Source organism: Nannospalax galili, unplaced genomic scaffold, assembly GCF_000622305.1.
Source record: "Nannospalax galili isolate Female #2095 unplaced genomic scaffold, S.galili_v1.0 scaffold448, whole genome shotgun sequence".
Taxonomy (NCBI): domain Eukaryota; kingdom Metazoa; phylum Chordata; class Mammalia; order Rodentia; family Spalacidae; genus Nannospalax; species Nannospalax galili.
Window position 1 is genome coordinate 537,999 of NW_008359324.1, and position 15,347 is coordinate 553,345.

Genomic DNA, 15,347 nt, shown 5'->3' on the forward strand with positions numbered 1-15,347 from the left:
ATAAAGCTAACTGTACTTTATCATAAAGCTAGGTCATATAAAAATTTACATTATCAGTCATTACCAGTTAGTTACATTATAGTGAAAACATTCTATGGTTCTGTAAATTTTTCTTACTAGTATTTATCTCTGAAGTTTTAATAATAGCTTTAAAGTCAATTTTTTGTTTTTTTTGGTCTTTTTGAAACAGGGTCTCCCTGTAGACCCAGCAAGCCTGTAACTCACTATGTGGATGAGACTGGCCTCAAATTCACAGAGATCTGCCTGTCTCTGCCTCCTAAGTGCTGGGACTACAGGCATACACCCAGCAAAATCAACTTCTTTAAACCTTAAATGTCCTCTTACCAATTACAAGGCCAAGTCAACTATGAGATGAACTAAATAGTTTAAATTAATATTCATATTTCCTTTGTTAAGGTACAGACACTGTTCCTGTTCATTTGTTAAACATTTAACAATAGACCTAAACCTGGCCCAATTTATTAAAAATAAAAGTAAATTAAATCACAAAATTAACTATAATAGAGGCCTTAAACAAATGGCTCAGCAGTTAAGAGCACTGACTGCTCTTGCAGAGGAGTTGGGTTCGATTCCCAGCACCCACATGGTGACTAACAACCATCTAACTCCAGTTCCAGCGGATCTGACACCCTCTTCTGACCTCTGCAGGCACTGCATGACATGGATGCATTTACATACGTGCAGGCAATACACTCATACACACAAAATATTTTCTTTTAAATGTGGGTTCTGGGAAATGAACTGGGGTCCTCTGTGAGAATAATCAGTGCTTTTAACTGCTGAGCCATCTCTCCAGCCCATAAAAACAATCTTTAAAAACTGACAACACAAAGGCCTCTAGCTTACTACTCCCTCTGATAACACAGTCACAAGTGCTTAACACAAGAACTATAATAAGAAAACACTACATTCATTTTCCTTCTCAAGATAGAAACAGGATAAAACTTCCATTTTAAGAACATACAACTAAAAAAAAAAAAAGAAGAAAGAAATGTCAAATATGTGTCCATGCAGTTTGTTTATAATGGTTTTCCTCTAAAAACATTTACCTTTAAGTCAGCTACTCCTTCACTATAATTATCTTGCCTGGTGACATTTGAAAAAGAGCGCAAGGCTCCTGTGAGTCGAGGTAAAGCCATCTTTTATTATATCAGTGATCCATAAAAATCAGAAACTTGAAACTGAAACAAAACACAATGATATTTGTTTAGAAATGAAAGAAGTAATCAAACTCAATAAACTGAACTGTACAAAAAAAAATTAAATCCCAAAGCAGTTGCTACCAATGTTAAAGTTTCTTAAATACAGGTAAAAATCTCCCAGCAAGTAATCAAGAATAAAAACCAAAGCAGCTGAAGAATCTATCAAATATAGCCCATCAGACAAAACAGGCTTCAGTACAACAGGCACTGGGGATTTTTTTTTTTTAAAGATAAAACTCTCTACATAGTAATAAAGTATACAGCTAAGATATAAAAGTTCATTTGTATGCACTGTATTTAAATGACTGGGCATGGTATCGCAAGCCTTTAATCCCAGCACCTGGGAGGCAGAGACAAGTGCACTTCTGTGAAATTTAGGCCAGGCTGGTCTGAATAGTGAGTGGGCTGGTGTGAACAGGAAGTTCCAGGCAAGCTGAAGCTACAGCAAGACTGTCTCAAACAAACAAGTAAAAATGAATTACAACAGGAAAGTGGTAAGTCCAATATCAAAGTAAAATTCAAAGACTTCAATTACAAGTCACAAGTCATACTCAACCTCTACCCTGCCCCACCCCAAAAAAGTCAATAAAGATACACAAGCCTTGAACAATACAATTAGAAAGCATGATTTGTTGACTGTATACACAAACCTATACTTGATTTAAAATGCACATTCCTGTGTACATTTGTAATTGGGCATCTCATGTACAATTGCAGTTGTAGTTTTAAATTTTTAAGTGACATTTTTTGTGTGTTTGTGTGTGTAGGCACCCGCCATTGTAAATGAAGGTCAGAGACCAACTTGTCAGAAACCGTTTTTCTTTCCACCATGTGGATCCCAAGGAATGAACTTGGGTCATCAAAATTTGCAAGTGCCTTTTCCTGCTGAGCCATCTCACTGCCTGAAATAGTTTTAAAATAGATATATTTTCAGTAATAGGGTCTTATATTCAAATTCTGGGATGCAATCTCCCAATCTCCTAGAATTTAAGGCAAGACTCTATTGTTGAAGACATACCATACTTCAGACACAGGACTTGGAGTAATCATGCTGGAACTGACTTGGAAGCCTCCTCACTGAAGACTAGCTCTTATGGTATCAGAGGCTACTATGCAACTACCAAGGGAGAAAACAAATCAACGGTCCCACCCAGCATAACAAACAACTGGTGCAGCAAACTATTGCTATTGGTGCAGTAGAGGCACTTTTATCTTGTGGGTAATCAACGGCTTTCTAATTAGAATTAGGGGCCACTCAATGGGAGGAAACTTATGTAAACATAGCCAAATACACATAGCTGGAGAGGTCATAGATCATAGAGAAAAATCTACTTTTGTCACATCCCTACACCAATGTAATTTATTACTGTATTCTAAATATGCATCCTTATATTTATACACAAGTGAACTTCTCACCACTCATTAAAGAATTTTTTTTTTGCAACAGAGACTAACAGAATTCTACAACTGCTCAAACGCCAAAAATAATTGCCTATAAGACACTTAACCCCAAGTGACACATTTTCAATGCAGCCTCTATACATAAGATAGAAAGTCCATCTTTCAACTCTCACTAAAGAGGTTTCCTAATACAGTTGATGGTGGTTAAAACAGAAACCCACAACTGGCTAGTGTGCACAGCACGAGAGGCTTCAGGTTGTTCATCCCTGAATAGGACAGTTATTTCAAGCTTCTGCCTCCCAAGGCTCAGGGATCATTCTGGAAGAAGGGGCAGAAAGACTGCAAGAGCCACAGGTTATAGATGACCACAAAGACAGAGGTTTTTCCAAACAGCTAGTCAGTTACAGTCACAGCAATGGTGACAGCATGCACAAGTTCCAGGCAAGCTCAAACCAGAAAAAAACCCCAACACAGACATAGGGGAGGAAGAAATCCCAACCCAACCTAATGGACTTTTGGCAGCTGATGGCTGCTGGGAGGGGGAGACAGTTTCTTACACGGGTGGGACTCTTGACAGGTTGACTAGGCTCCAGTGAATGGACCCATGTTAAAGGACATGTGGAGATAAAAATCAGATTCTACAGGCCATACTGCATACACAGTGAAGTACAATGAACTGGGTGGGGGGCAGTGGTCAGAGATGTGAATGGGGTGGGGACTTAAACACCATCAAATTGTACGAAAATTGCAAAAATTCAATTAAAATTTTTTCTTTCAACTAATAATTATTACATAAATCCGAAATTAACTCTTCATGCAAAAAAAAGAATAATAAATACTGTGGTACATGCAGCAGGTCACATTCAATCTTCTGTTAATTTTTTAAGCAACATTTTTAAAAGTATAAAATGTATTCTTAGGCTGAGGGTGACCAAGCTAATTTGCTGAGCTCCAGTAAGTCATTCTCTGAACAAAATGTAATTAGATTAGAAATCAGAAACAAGATATTTAAATCATACAGGAAGGGGACTGGAGAGATGGCTCAGTGGTTAAGGGCACTGGTTGCTCTTGTGGAGGACCTAGGTTTGATTTCCAGCAACCACATGGCAGCTATCAACCATCCACAAATCCAGTTCCAGAGAATCTGACGCCTTTCTCTGACTTTCATCGGCAATGCACAACACAGGTCCACTTACATACATGCAGCAATACACTCTACACACACAAAGAATAATAATAACAGTAATAACAATTTTTTTTAAAGAGCATACACGAAGCCAGGCATTGTGGCGCAGACCTTTAATCCCAGCACTCAGGAGGCAAAGGCAGGTGATTTCTGTGAGATCAAGTTCCAGGCCAGTTAGGGCTACAGAAAGACCCCTGTCAAAAAACAAAAACAAAACAACAGTAAATTAAAAAAAAAAAAATATACATGATTGCCTACAAATCAGTAAGGAACGGATAGGAGAATAACTAGGAGAAGGTTAAAAACAAAAAAAACTATGCATTACAATGGAGAATTTTAATAGGAAAAGTAAAATGATCCAATTTGCAAAGAAACTCCCTGGCTAGAGAACTTCAAATTTCAACTACCCACTAGGAATATATTCAGGTATCGTTTTTAGCTATAATGTTTGTTCCAGTAGCAAAAAGTTCCCTTAAGAGACTCTGGTCAAGAGAACTGGAGGCCTGGGTGGAGTTTTTCCAGGCCAATCACCTGGTCACAGGTCCACCCCTAGGAGGGCAGGTTCAGCTCAAATCATGCTAAAGAGACTAGGTGGAATCCCTTCCCCTTAGTGCAGCGCTTCAGGACTGGGCAACAAACATGCAGCTCTCCATAAGTCTGCCTGCTCTTCAGAAAAGTATAACTAACCTCTCCTTTTCTTCTTGCTATCTCTTTTCTAACCATGATTTCCCTAATGCTCTGGGCTGCCTCAAAATTTTGGTTTCTTTACTTATTCTCTAAAGCTCCCCTTCCTCCCCACATGCAACTGCTAGTCGGACCACCAAGTCAGCTCTAAACAGGCATGGCTTTATGGTTTTTTGCCTTCTCCCTCCATTCTCCTGCTCAGGGCAGCTGTTGAGATTTGCAGCTTGTCTGCCCTGAGGATTTTTCTTTAAATTCTAATAAAATTGTCCTAAAGCTTCTGTTTTAAGTACATTCTTAAATACTTTTATGAATCAAACTAGTAACTGAAAGAGGACTCTGTTCTCCTGTATCAGATCGATATAGGCAGGCAAACTGATCCCCTGGGTACCTACCAGGATTTTCAGGTTCAGCTGCTGGACAAAAAGTTGGATAGGGACACATGGAAAATAAGAGAAGCAGAGACAGCTTAAGAGAGAACAAACTTCCAAGGGAAAAAGCCCAAGTAGGACAATTAGAAACTCAAAGGTGGCCATGAGATAGCTAGGTCTGTGGACGGGTTGCCTGCTAACAAGGCAGGCAACCTGAGCTGGATCCCTGGGAAGGAATCAGCTGTCCCTGATTGTCCTCTGAACACATTTAAAAATGTGATACTAATGTGCACACACACTCACAAAAAAGTATAAAAAGAATTTTAATCTTTTATTTTTATTAAAAAAAATATTTGGTTTATTATTTTTATGTGTATGAGTGTATTGCATACATGTATGCACACAGAGGTCAAAAGAGGCATCAGATCTCCTGGAACTGTAGTTACAGACAGTTGTTAGCCGCCATTTGGCTGCTGGGATTCGAACCCAGGGCCTCTACAAGAGCAGTCAGTGCTCTTAACTACTGAGTCATTTCTCCAGCATCACAAATAAATCTCTTAAAAACATAAAAGATTATGTTTTTAATAATCTTATCTTTCTTTATTATCACAATCCCCACCTCCCACCGCAGGCAAACAGTGACCTTTTTCCTGTCTTTATAGATTTATCTTTGGGGTTTATCTTCATAGATTTATCTTTGGGGTAAGTGGACTCAGCATATTTGCTTTGCCTCTAGCTTCTCATATCAGAATCATAAACAACAAAAGAAATTCACACGCCAAAACCACAATGAAAGAATAAAATGGAAAGCCAAAACACTGTCCCCACCAAACCCCACCAATCCTGCAGAAGAGTTCTACAAGGAGAGCCCCCTAGAGATAACCCAGGACACTGAATTTAAAAGAACAATCATAAACATGATCAAGGAATTCAACGAATTTAAAGAACACGTGAACAAACAAAGAGCTAAAAGAAGATAGGGATAAACCGAATGAACTCACAAAAACAATTTTTTTAAAAAAGAAAATAGCAAATGCTGTAGAAAAGATCAAGACTTTTATGCCAGGTTTCCCAAACATGCTCCAGTATGTTCTGTTACATGTCAGCCCTGGCTGGGAGTGTTCCAAGCCTTCCTCTTTGCCAACTGCTTTATTTCATATGCTAATCTCACAATCTTTGTCTGGTTTTTAGGACTTCTATGTCTCAAGATAATTCTTGGTTATCATATCTGAATTTTTCTAAGACTGAGTAACATACTTCCACAAGTATTTGGAAGAAAATGAAATCAGGATTTAAAGGACAGCACAGTGTCATGCAATGCCATGGAGGTCAGAAGAGGGCTTCAGATTCCCCTGGAACTATAGTTAAGGACAGCTCTTAGCCGCCATGTGGGTGCTTGGAATCGAACCCATGTCCTCTGCAAGACCAGCCAGTGCCATCTCTCCAGCCCCCTAACAACATATTTTTCAAGGAAAGATCCTGACACTAAACTGAACATATTCTGCCTCAGAACCTATCTTTCGTCACATAACTTCATGCTTTCAAAATGCAGTTATCAAATCAGGACATATGTGATATGTTGAATATGCTGCCTCAGCATGATCTTTTGAACAAATGGAGTACTTGAAAACACAATTTTAACTTATCTCACATATTAATTGAGTTATCTGTTCTTTCTTTTAAAAGGTTGGAAATTTTCATTGATTTTTATTCTCATTCACAAATCTGGAAAATCTTACCGAACAAGATACTACATTCAATCTTCAGTAAATGTAATAGTAGGTCTTAACAATAAGATCACTTTGTTACAAACTATACCAATGGGAAACTTCAAACAAGAATCTGTTGCTCCCTTAGATTTCTATCAATCACCACATACACCTCAAATTAGGAACATCTTGTGTTGCATGGCTCAAATGTTTAACATCTGTGTCTTAAAAAACAGCACAGCCTTTAAACACAAACCAACTTTTTCACTGGAGTATAAACTGGTATATTTCAAGTTTGGAACAAAAGCACAGCAGTGCACAATGCAGACAGCATGCTGTACCAACCTTCAAGGGTAATTTTATAGCTCCAGGTTACCCTCACAAAAACTAAGGGGAAAAAGCCTACAACAGGCTATTATTAGCCAAATTGTCATTATATTATAAAAGATCCTCCATCGTTCTTAATAACTCTGACTCAATAAAATATAAGGAAATTGTTTCTTTTAAATATCTTTGGGAAAACAAAATGCTAAAATCCTGTTTCAGCAAAGACAAGCAGGAAGAACAACTCTCAAGAGACCAAACAAGTACACACTCTCCAGAGAACGAGGAGCAGACCAACTACGTACTTGGCCATACATATTTTAACTCTCCCCACACTGGTTCAATGGAAAAGGGACTAGCAGAAACTATATTCTATATTAAACTATATTCTATATAAACTATATTCAAAGGGCAAACTTTTCATTTCACTTTAACCATGAGCATCAGAAAGAAAACTCAAGGAACTTATGCCTGTCCCTTGGAAAGACCTGAAATATTAATCTGAATATATTCTATTAAGATATACTTATATGTCAAACTGAAACTTTAGTGATGCTGTAGGACCAAGTCTAGATGCTTTACACAGAAGGGTTTTCCTAACTTTGTAAACTTGGTCCTCTACACAATTTCATGAAGCAATAATCCATTCCTGAAATAGGAGCTCTGTGATAAAAAGGAGTTACTCAAAATTCAAACATTATTTATCAAAGGGTATGTCCAATACCTTTATTACTGTTTGATGGTTAAGGGACAAAATTCCTAGAATAGTCTTAAAAATCATACCATATAAAAGAGGCTCGTACATACTTGGTAGCAGTAGATGAAATCTCCACCTCTGTCTCTCGAATGTAGATAAATCACAGGCTGGAAAGATGGCTCAGCAGTTAAAAGCACTTGTTGCCTACTGAGTACTAGGATTAAAGACATGTGCCACCATGTTTGATTTTAGGCCCACACTTCCTATTCTTTCTTATATTTTAACTTCTAAGCCATTTTTCTTAGCAACAACTAAAAATAATACAATTAGGAGCAAAAACAGATTTTGTCACTGGACATGGATTTGCAGGTTTTTAATCCCAGCACTCAGGAGGCAGAGACGGATGGATCTCTGTATTTCAAGACCACCTTGGTCTACATAGTAAGCTCCATGCCAGCCAGAGCTAATAGTGCGACTTTGTCTCAAAAAATCAAAAACCAAACAAGCAAAGAAAAAGGTAACCATATTTCATCATTCTTAAATGAATGAATGAGTATACGTCAAAAAAAAACCACTGAAAGAATAACATTTCAAAAAGCATTAAACATAGTTTGAATATGTATCTAGCTGTTTAAAAATTTAGTCTTTAACAAATTTTTAAATTTTGTCATTTACCTCTTTAAGGATTATTGGTTAATAGTTTTTACAGATATAAAGAAAGTTACGTATCTGGTGTGTTTTTAATAAAAATGGTATCTGTATAAATCAATCAATGGTGTTTTTCAATGTTTGCAACATTTTCAATAAAGCACAGATTATATAATAATTGAACTGCAAAATAATGGACAGAAAGCACTTCTGGTCTTAAGAATACTTTGAAAACATTGTTTCAGAATGCCCAAAAGCCACTGAATCTAAGTACTCTTTTCCATGAGTTACTTTCAAATAGCAGAAGACACCTGTGATCCTACTCCAAGTCTTCTCACTAAGTTAATAGTTCCATTTCTTTCTAACAGTCCCCCTTCTTACATCTTGGTCCATATCCTGTCATAGAAACACAGAGCAAATTGTTTGAGAATCTATATATATAGCAGCTTCAAGGTAGCAGACTATGGGAGTAGAAAAGGTGACAAGAAAAACTGTCATTTTAAGAGAAAAATCTGATGCAGATAAGACAAAAGTTAATATTAAGTCTGTATAGAGAGTATGTTACGTTTATATCTGAAAATTTTCATTAAGAAAGTTCCATAATTTTTAAGTAAACAAAGGCTAATAAAAGACACTGGTTGTACAAACATCAAACTTAGTGTCTGCTAACTTATGGCTGTTGAACACACTATCTGAAAACGTCTGGTTATATAAAACTCTCTGAACACTGATCATCTGGGGGCTCTTTTAATATTCCCATGCATAAAACTCTTCAATTCCATTCAACACAAATCACTTCTGCCATTTCTAACCCAGAGAACATTCTTCTTATTCTTCTTCTATTAGTCTCTTATTCAGACTGAATAGTTAAACATTTTTTTAACATCCTAGTGCTTGCTCCCACAAAACAAATCAATAGCTTAAAACTTTTTATTGCCTTAATGTTACCTTAAGGACATGCATCTGAAATCATAGATAACCTTATTTGTCTTTGGTTTGTTTAGTCTCCTGACCATGCTCAATTCATACTTCATAATATTCAAGCACAACATCATTTCTCGAGATCATGTACCCTTTCTCATCATCAGTTATGTGTGACTTCATGGTCAGGATTACACTTTCAAGAGACCCAAAGTATAATAATCTACCATTCTGTTTATACTCTCAGACTAAGAATCATATAAATCTTTCCTCTAAACCATATAAAACTTAGCAAATTAAAACATAAGACATAGAATTAAATTTTAATTTCACACAATTTTCAGTAAATTTTTTAAATTTTTGTTAATTTGAAATTGGTTTTAACTTCCTATCATGTATTTTTTTGGTAATATATTTAAACATTTTAGAAAAACTCTGTCTTCCTTTACTCTTAGCAAATACTATGCTTTCTTTTTTTAAGATTTTTTTTTTCTTCTCATGTGTAATGTGTTTGTGTCTGTGTTTATGCCACGTGGATGTGACTGCTCAAGGCAGCCAGAAGAAGTCATCACAGCCCCTGGAGCTGAAGTTACAGGCAGCTGTGAAATGCCTAAGATGGGTGCTGAGCAGAAACTGCATTTCCCTAGCCCTACTAAGTCTTCTTAATCTGAGACAATAATCCATAGAGAATTTCCAGTTTTGAAGGTACCAACTTATTAATAGTTTAAATAGAAAAAGGAAAACAAGACGAACTCATGTGCAGTACTTAGGATAAAGGAGTACCTTCAAGATGGCAATCCTGCCAAGTCAAACAGCAGGATTTAATTAATTCTTTAATTCTCAAGGCTAGCTGAAAGAGGAAATGCTACCAAAATGTTCCTTATTCTAACATTTAATCCAGCATTAATTTTTTCCTATCTTTATAAAATACATTTTAATTGCATTTTTGTGGATTTTATACAATATATCTTAATCATATTTAGCCCCCTCTTTAAAAAAATATAAGCCAGATGCCAGGCATGGTTGTGCAGGCCTTTAATCCCAGCACTCTGGAGGCAGGGGCAAGCAGATCTCAGTGAGACTGAGGCCTGTCTGGTCTACATAGTGAGTTGCAGGCCAGCTGGGACTAACAGGCAGACCCTGTTTCAAATGAAAAAATTCCATCTGAGATTCTTTATTGCATGCATGGGTGAGTGCATTTACATAAATGCAGGTAAAACACTCATACACACAATTTCTTTTTAACTTTTTAATGGGGCTGGAGAGTTGGCTCAATGTAAGAGTAATGGTTGCTTTTGCAGAGGACCTAGATTCAGTTCTCAGGACCCACGTGGGCAGCTAACAACCATCTGTAACTCCAGTTCCAGGGGATTCAATGCGCTCTTCTGGCCTCCATGGGGCAGGACATGCATGTGGTAGGATATGCATGTGGTGCATTTACATACATGCAGGCAAAACACTTATACACATAAAATAAAAATAAATAATCTTGGCTGCCCATGGGGGTGCATGCCTTTAATCCCAGCACTCTGGAGGCAGATTTCTGTGAGTTCCAGGCCAGCCCGGTCTATATAGTGAGTTCCAGGCCAGCTGGGGCTACAGGTAGACCCTGTTTCAAAAATAAATAAATAAATAAATAAATAAATAAATAAATAAATAAATAAAGCCATAGAGGAAAATAAAATATATGAAAATGTATAGGGCATTCTTAAAGACTGAATTTGTAAAACTATTAGTATTGTCTGGTCTGTGCTTTGTTGATTGAGGTGGTAAGGAGTAATCTAAATTATCATCTGTAGACAGTCCAATGCTCTGAATGTACAACAGTCAATAAATATTTATTGAGTTCCTCAGCACAGACCAGCAAACTATAAGCTAGTGTGGAACAGCAAGAAACACTACTTCTACACTTCGGGAATTAAAATGGGGGTGCAGGGACAGCTTAGTTTATTGATTTGAGGCAAGACCTCATTGATTCAGTGAGTTGAGGATCCAACTTAAAAAAAAACTGAGTTATTACAAAGTTTGAAGGCGGTACTTACTCTGAAGACATGAAAGATGCAGAAGTGAAGGAGGGGGTCATGGATTCTTCCTCTTCTGCATTAGCCACTGACGCCAGGCAGTGTGTCTCAGGGGAGTCTCTGCATGAAGGCCCTAGAAGGCACTGCATGAAGCTGTGAAGGTAACCGAGTTGCAATGGAGATCCCAACATGCTGAAGATGTCAGAGCTATGAGAACTCTGCCAAGGACAGCTACATATAGGGAGCAGGACCAGGCTGCTGGCTCAGGAGAAGCTATGTCAGAGTTACATAAGGCCTTTGAAACTAAAGCGCCAAATATCAAACATGGAGCTAGAGGGTTTGGTATGCCTCTTGGAATGTTACTTGGGATTGAACCCCTGGACCTTGCTCATGTTTGACAAGCATTCTACCAATGAGCAATAGTTTCAGCCCAAGATGCATTTTTTTTAATTAATTAATTATTTGTCTTTTTGAGATTTATTTATTTATTTATTTATTTATTTATTTATTTGAGTCAGCGTCTCCCTGCAGCCCACTCATTATGTAGACCAGGCTGGCCTAGAACTCACAGAGATCCACCTGCCTCTGCCGCCAGGGCGCTGGGATTAAAGGCATGCAGCCCCATGCCCGGCCAAGATTATTTATTTTTATTTTATGTGTATCCAAGATTATTTATTTTTATTTTATGTGTATGAGTATTTTGCTTGCATGTATGTAAATGTACCATATCCATGTCCTGCCCCATGGAGGCCAGAAGAAGGCACTGGATCCCCTGGAACTGGAGTTTCAGATGGTTGGTAGCTGCCCATGTTAATTTCTTCTTGAAAACACGTAGAATTTTGTAGTCAAATTTCTTAAATCAACATAAAAGGCACATTTATTCCTATTTATACATGAAATATTTTCACATCTGACTAGTCTAGAAACAGAAGCAGTCTCAGCAGTAAGCAAGAATTTCTTCTCTTGGAAGAGAATTTGCATTTTCTACCATCAATTTCATATACCATATTTACTAACTACTGAAAAGTGTCTTCCTACCCATTCCCTTAATTTAAAACGACCTAGCAATCTCTGAAAATGCTAAACATTAGCAATTGCTTCCCTAACTACCTCATAATCCTTCTTTTGAAGTTCAAATTTAATAGAACAGGTGTCACACAAAATTAAAGAGTTTTGGGGTCATAGATTTATTAAGTTCTCCACAATATGAACTGGATACATTATAGCATATTCCTGTAACCATCCCCAGAAACTGTTCCAGAACTTTGCCAATGTGAGATTTAGTCATTAATAGTGTGGGCTTTCTCTTCTCCAAATACAAATATTCACTAACAAAGCCATCCTCTAATTAAAACATATAAGAATGCCTATTAACCATAAGTTTATTATTAGTATTAATTATAGTCCTCACTAAATTCCAGCCTGATTTTCCACTCCAATACAAATCTCTGAAAATGAATGCAACTCCTAAACATTGTCTTTGGAGGGTCAGTCACAGGAGTGACTGGAGACTAGCCAAAACTTAACAAAAGCAGGAACAAAATTTATACTGGACAAGTTATTCTATCATTACACAAGAAATCCATTTGAATTCAGTTCTCCATATTATTTTGTCTCTTCTCTGTGTTTTTGCTAGTTTTTGTTGTTGTTGTATTTTGAGACAAGCTCTCACTATACAGCCCTGGCTGGCCTAGAACTGGATACGTAGACCAGCTGCCTGGAATTCAGATACCCACCTGCATCCTGAATACTAAAATTAAAGGAGTGTTCTCTTGGGGAACCTTTACAAATTAAGTTAGATTACCATTTACCATTCTGTTTTTGTTAAATTTTGGTTAGTCTTTCTTCACTTCTGTGATTCATTCTCCAAAAGGAATTGCATTTTCTGATGAGCAAGTTAAAAAGAATTGCAAAATATTTCTAAACTTTTAAAATGGAGGATAAAAAGAAAACCTAAGCAGAATCCTCAAACATGAATTAAACTGAATTATGTCTGAATCACAGTAAAAGATATCAGAAATAAAACTTGTAAAACAGCAAACAGAAAAATATAGCCAAACAATTTCTCAAATTCACTTGCTTACCTATATGCAAAAAGAACTGAAATAACACGTTACATTTCATGCATTTCATACTATCAGACTAGGCAAAATTTATGCAAGAGGACTCAATGCCTATTTTGATTAGCTTTACATTATAATGTGTGCTTGCTATAGTTAATCTATGTATTAAGTACAAACCGAGAAATCTTTAACTGAAATGTTTGAAACCAAAGTGCTCCAAGTTTGAGGTTTTGGGATTTTAGAATATCTGCATGCAGTGGAGGAGATATGTTGGTGACAGGACCCACATTTAAAAACAAAATTCATTTATCCTTCACATATACTTTATATACAAGTCAGCAACTGATTTTATTCAGTATTTTAAATGATTTTGCCTATGATTAAAGTTCCATGATGTGGGATTTTTCACTTCTGACTTTGTAGGGAGCATTTTAGATTTGGAATTTTCGGATTAGGTATGTTAAACCAACACCTTCCAACCTCCTTCACTTTTTCTTCCTGAAAGCTCCACGTTTGCAAAAATTTCAACTTCAGAGACATGTTCTCAGAGTTAAAAACTGTACTAGATTACTGAAAAAGTTTATACAAACTATCTCTGCAGGGACAGTGTTTCACAAATTACAAGTCATACCACACATATCAATCAATCCATTGTAAATATTAGAAAAACAAAAACTTTTTCTAATAGAAACTGATTCCCAATTGTGAGCTTTAGGATTCTCTCTTAAAAGGGTGTTAGGGGACCATACAAAGTTCCATGTCCACAGAGAAACTTTCTATGTTCTAACCTCCAGAAGGAGAGAGGGAGGGAGAGGGATTAACCATGAAATAAAACTGTTCAAAAGGATTTTTAAAACTCTGTCATCAAATGGTTGTAAATCAACCTACACTTAATTGGCATCTCTGCACAGCATTTTCCTAATGCAATACTAGAATTATGATCGTTATTAAAAATGAAACATGCTATGTTTCATTGCTATGAACTGGAGTGTCAAACTAGTATCAGAAGCCAAAGTTTGAACTTTTGATAAAACTCTGGAAATCAGGAAAAAACATATTTTGGTTTATTAAAATCTGCAGACGATGATGAGATTATTAGCTATTCGATGTAATTTTAACCCAGGGACAGAAAGAAAAGGATTATCGATTTCAATTGCACTTGTGATACCATAAGGTTAGCAAAGGCTATGCTTTTCTTAAACCAAAGAAAAATCCATGAGCTCACTGCATCCCTCTTATAACCACCCCATCTACCCATAGTATCTCCCTAGCGCAGGCGCATAAACACACACGCCCCACCCCCCCATCCCCTTACTTACTTCAAATTTACATTCTAGATTCCGCGACTCAGTTACCTTTCGGTGGAGTCGGGTGGATCGACCATCCAAAAACCTGTGCCAGAAAACTATGTCACCACGGCTTCGTAGCAGAAAAATATGAAAAAAGTTGCGCACAAACATAAAAATGTTGCCACGTGGCCACGCCGTGTCTTCACACGTGGGCGACCACCGCTGGAGTTCCTTCCGTCCCCACCGCCACCTCCACCCGGGAAGCCAGCGCAGGCCCCGCCCCGCCCCGCCGCCCACCGGCCCCCGCGGATCCCCTCAGCCCCGCCTCCCGCAGCCTGCCTTCCGGGCTGCTTACCTCAGCCCGACCGCCTGTAAGCCACCCGGTCCGAGGCTCGGGGCTCGCGATTTTGCTTCCTCTTCTGTCTAGGGACCAGACCCGCCCCGCTGGGCAGCCCAGGCCAGAGGCGTCGCTTCCGGGCAGAGCTCCGCAGAGTGCTGCACTGCACAGACCGACCCGCGGACCTGCTCACAGGAACCGGCAGGGCAGACGCAGGCCACACGTCACCCGCAGCGCCGTCAACGTCCGCACGCCACGTAGGCTCCCCACGCGCTTGGCACGCAGACTTGGCCCCACCCTGCGACGCCGCAGGCCCTGCCCCTTCTGTTCTTGTAGGCCGGCTTTGCTCTGCACTGGGCCACTCCGAACACCGCTTCTGTCCCTGGCTCCTGGCCTTCACCACCCACCTGGAGGAGCCTCATCTTCCCCTCCCCCGTCCATCTCTGCGACTACCTGACTGGAACAATCCCTGTGAA

The 15,347-nt window shown here is 38.3% G+C and overlaps 1 protein-coding gene across 6 annotated transcripts in view; it reads right to left on the minus strand.

The window, feature by feature from the left end:
- Ascc3 (activating signal cointegrator 1 complex subunit 3) overlaps positions 1 to 15,125 on the minus strand; it is a 379,245-nt gene extending 364,120 nt beyond the window's left edge. For 3 of the 6 annotated variants that reach the window (XM_008822937.3, XM_029558582.1, XM_029558578.1), the window contains exons 1-3: positions 14,890 to 15,125; positions 14,565 to 14,637; positions 1,071 to 1,202 (exon numbers count right to left, since the gene is read on the minus strand). In XM_008822937.3, coding sequence (XP_008821159.1) covers positions 1,071 to 1,160 — 90 coding nt within the window. In that variant the 5' untranslated portion in view covers positions 1,161 to 1,202; positions 14,565 to 14,637; positions 14,890 to 15,125. Of the gene's footprint in view, positions 1 to 1,070; positions 1,203 to 14,564; positions 14,804 to 14,889 lie in introns of those variants that run through there. The other 3 variants (XM_029558580.1, XM_029558579.1, XM_029558581.1) reach the window with 3 other exon arrangements.
- Positions 15,126 to 15,347: the final 222 nt, after the last annotated feature.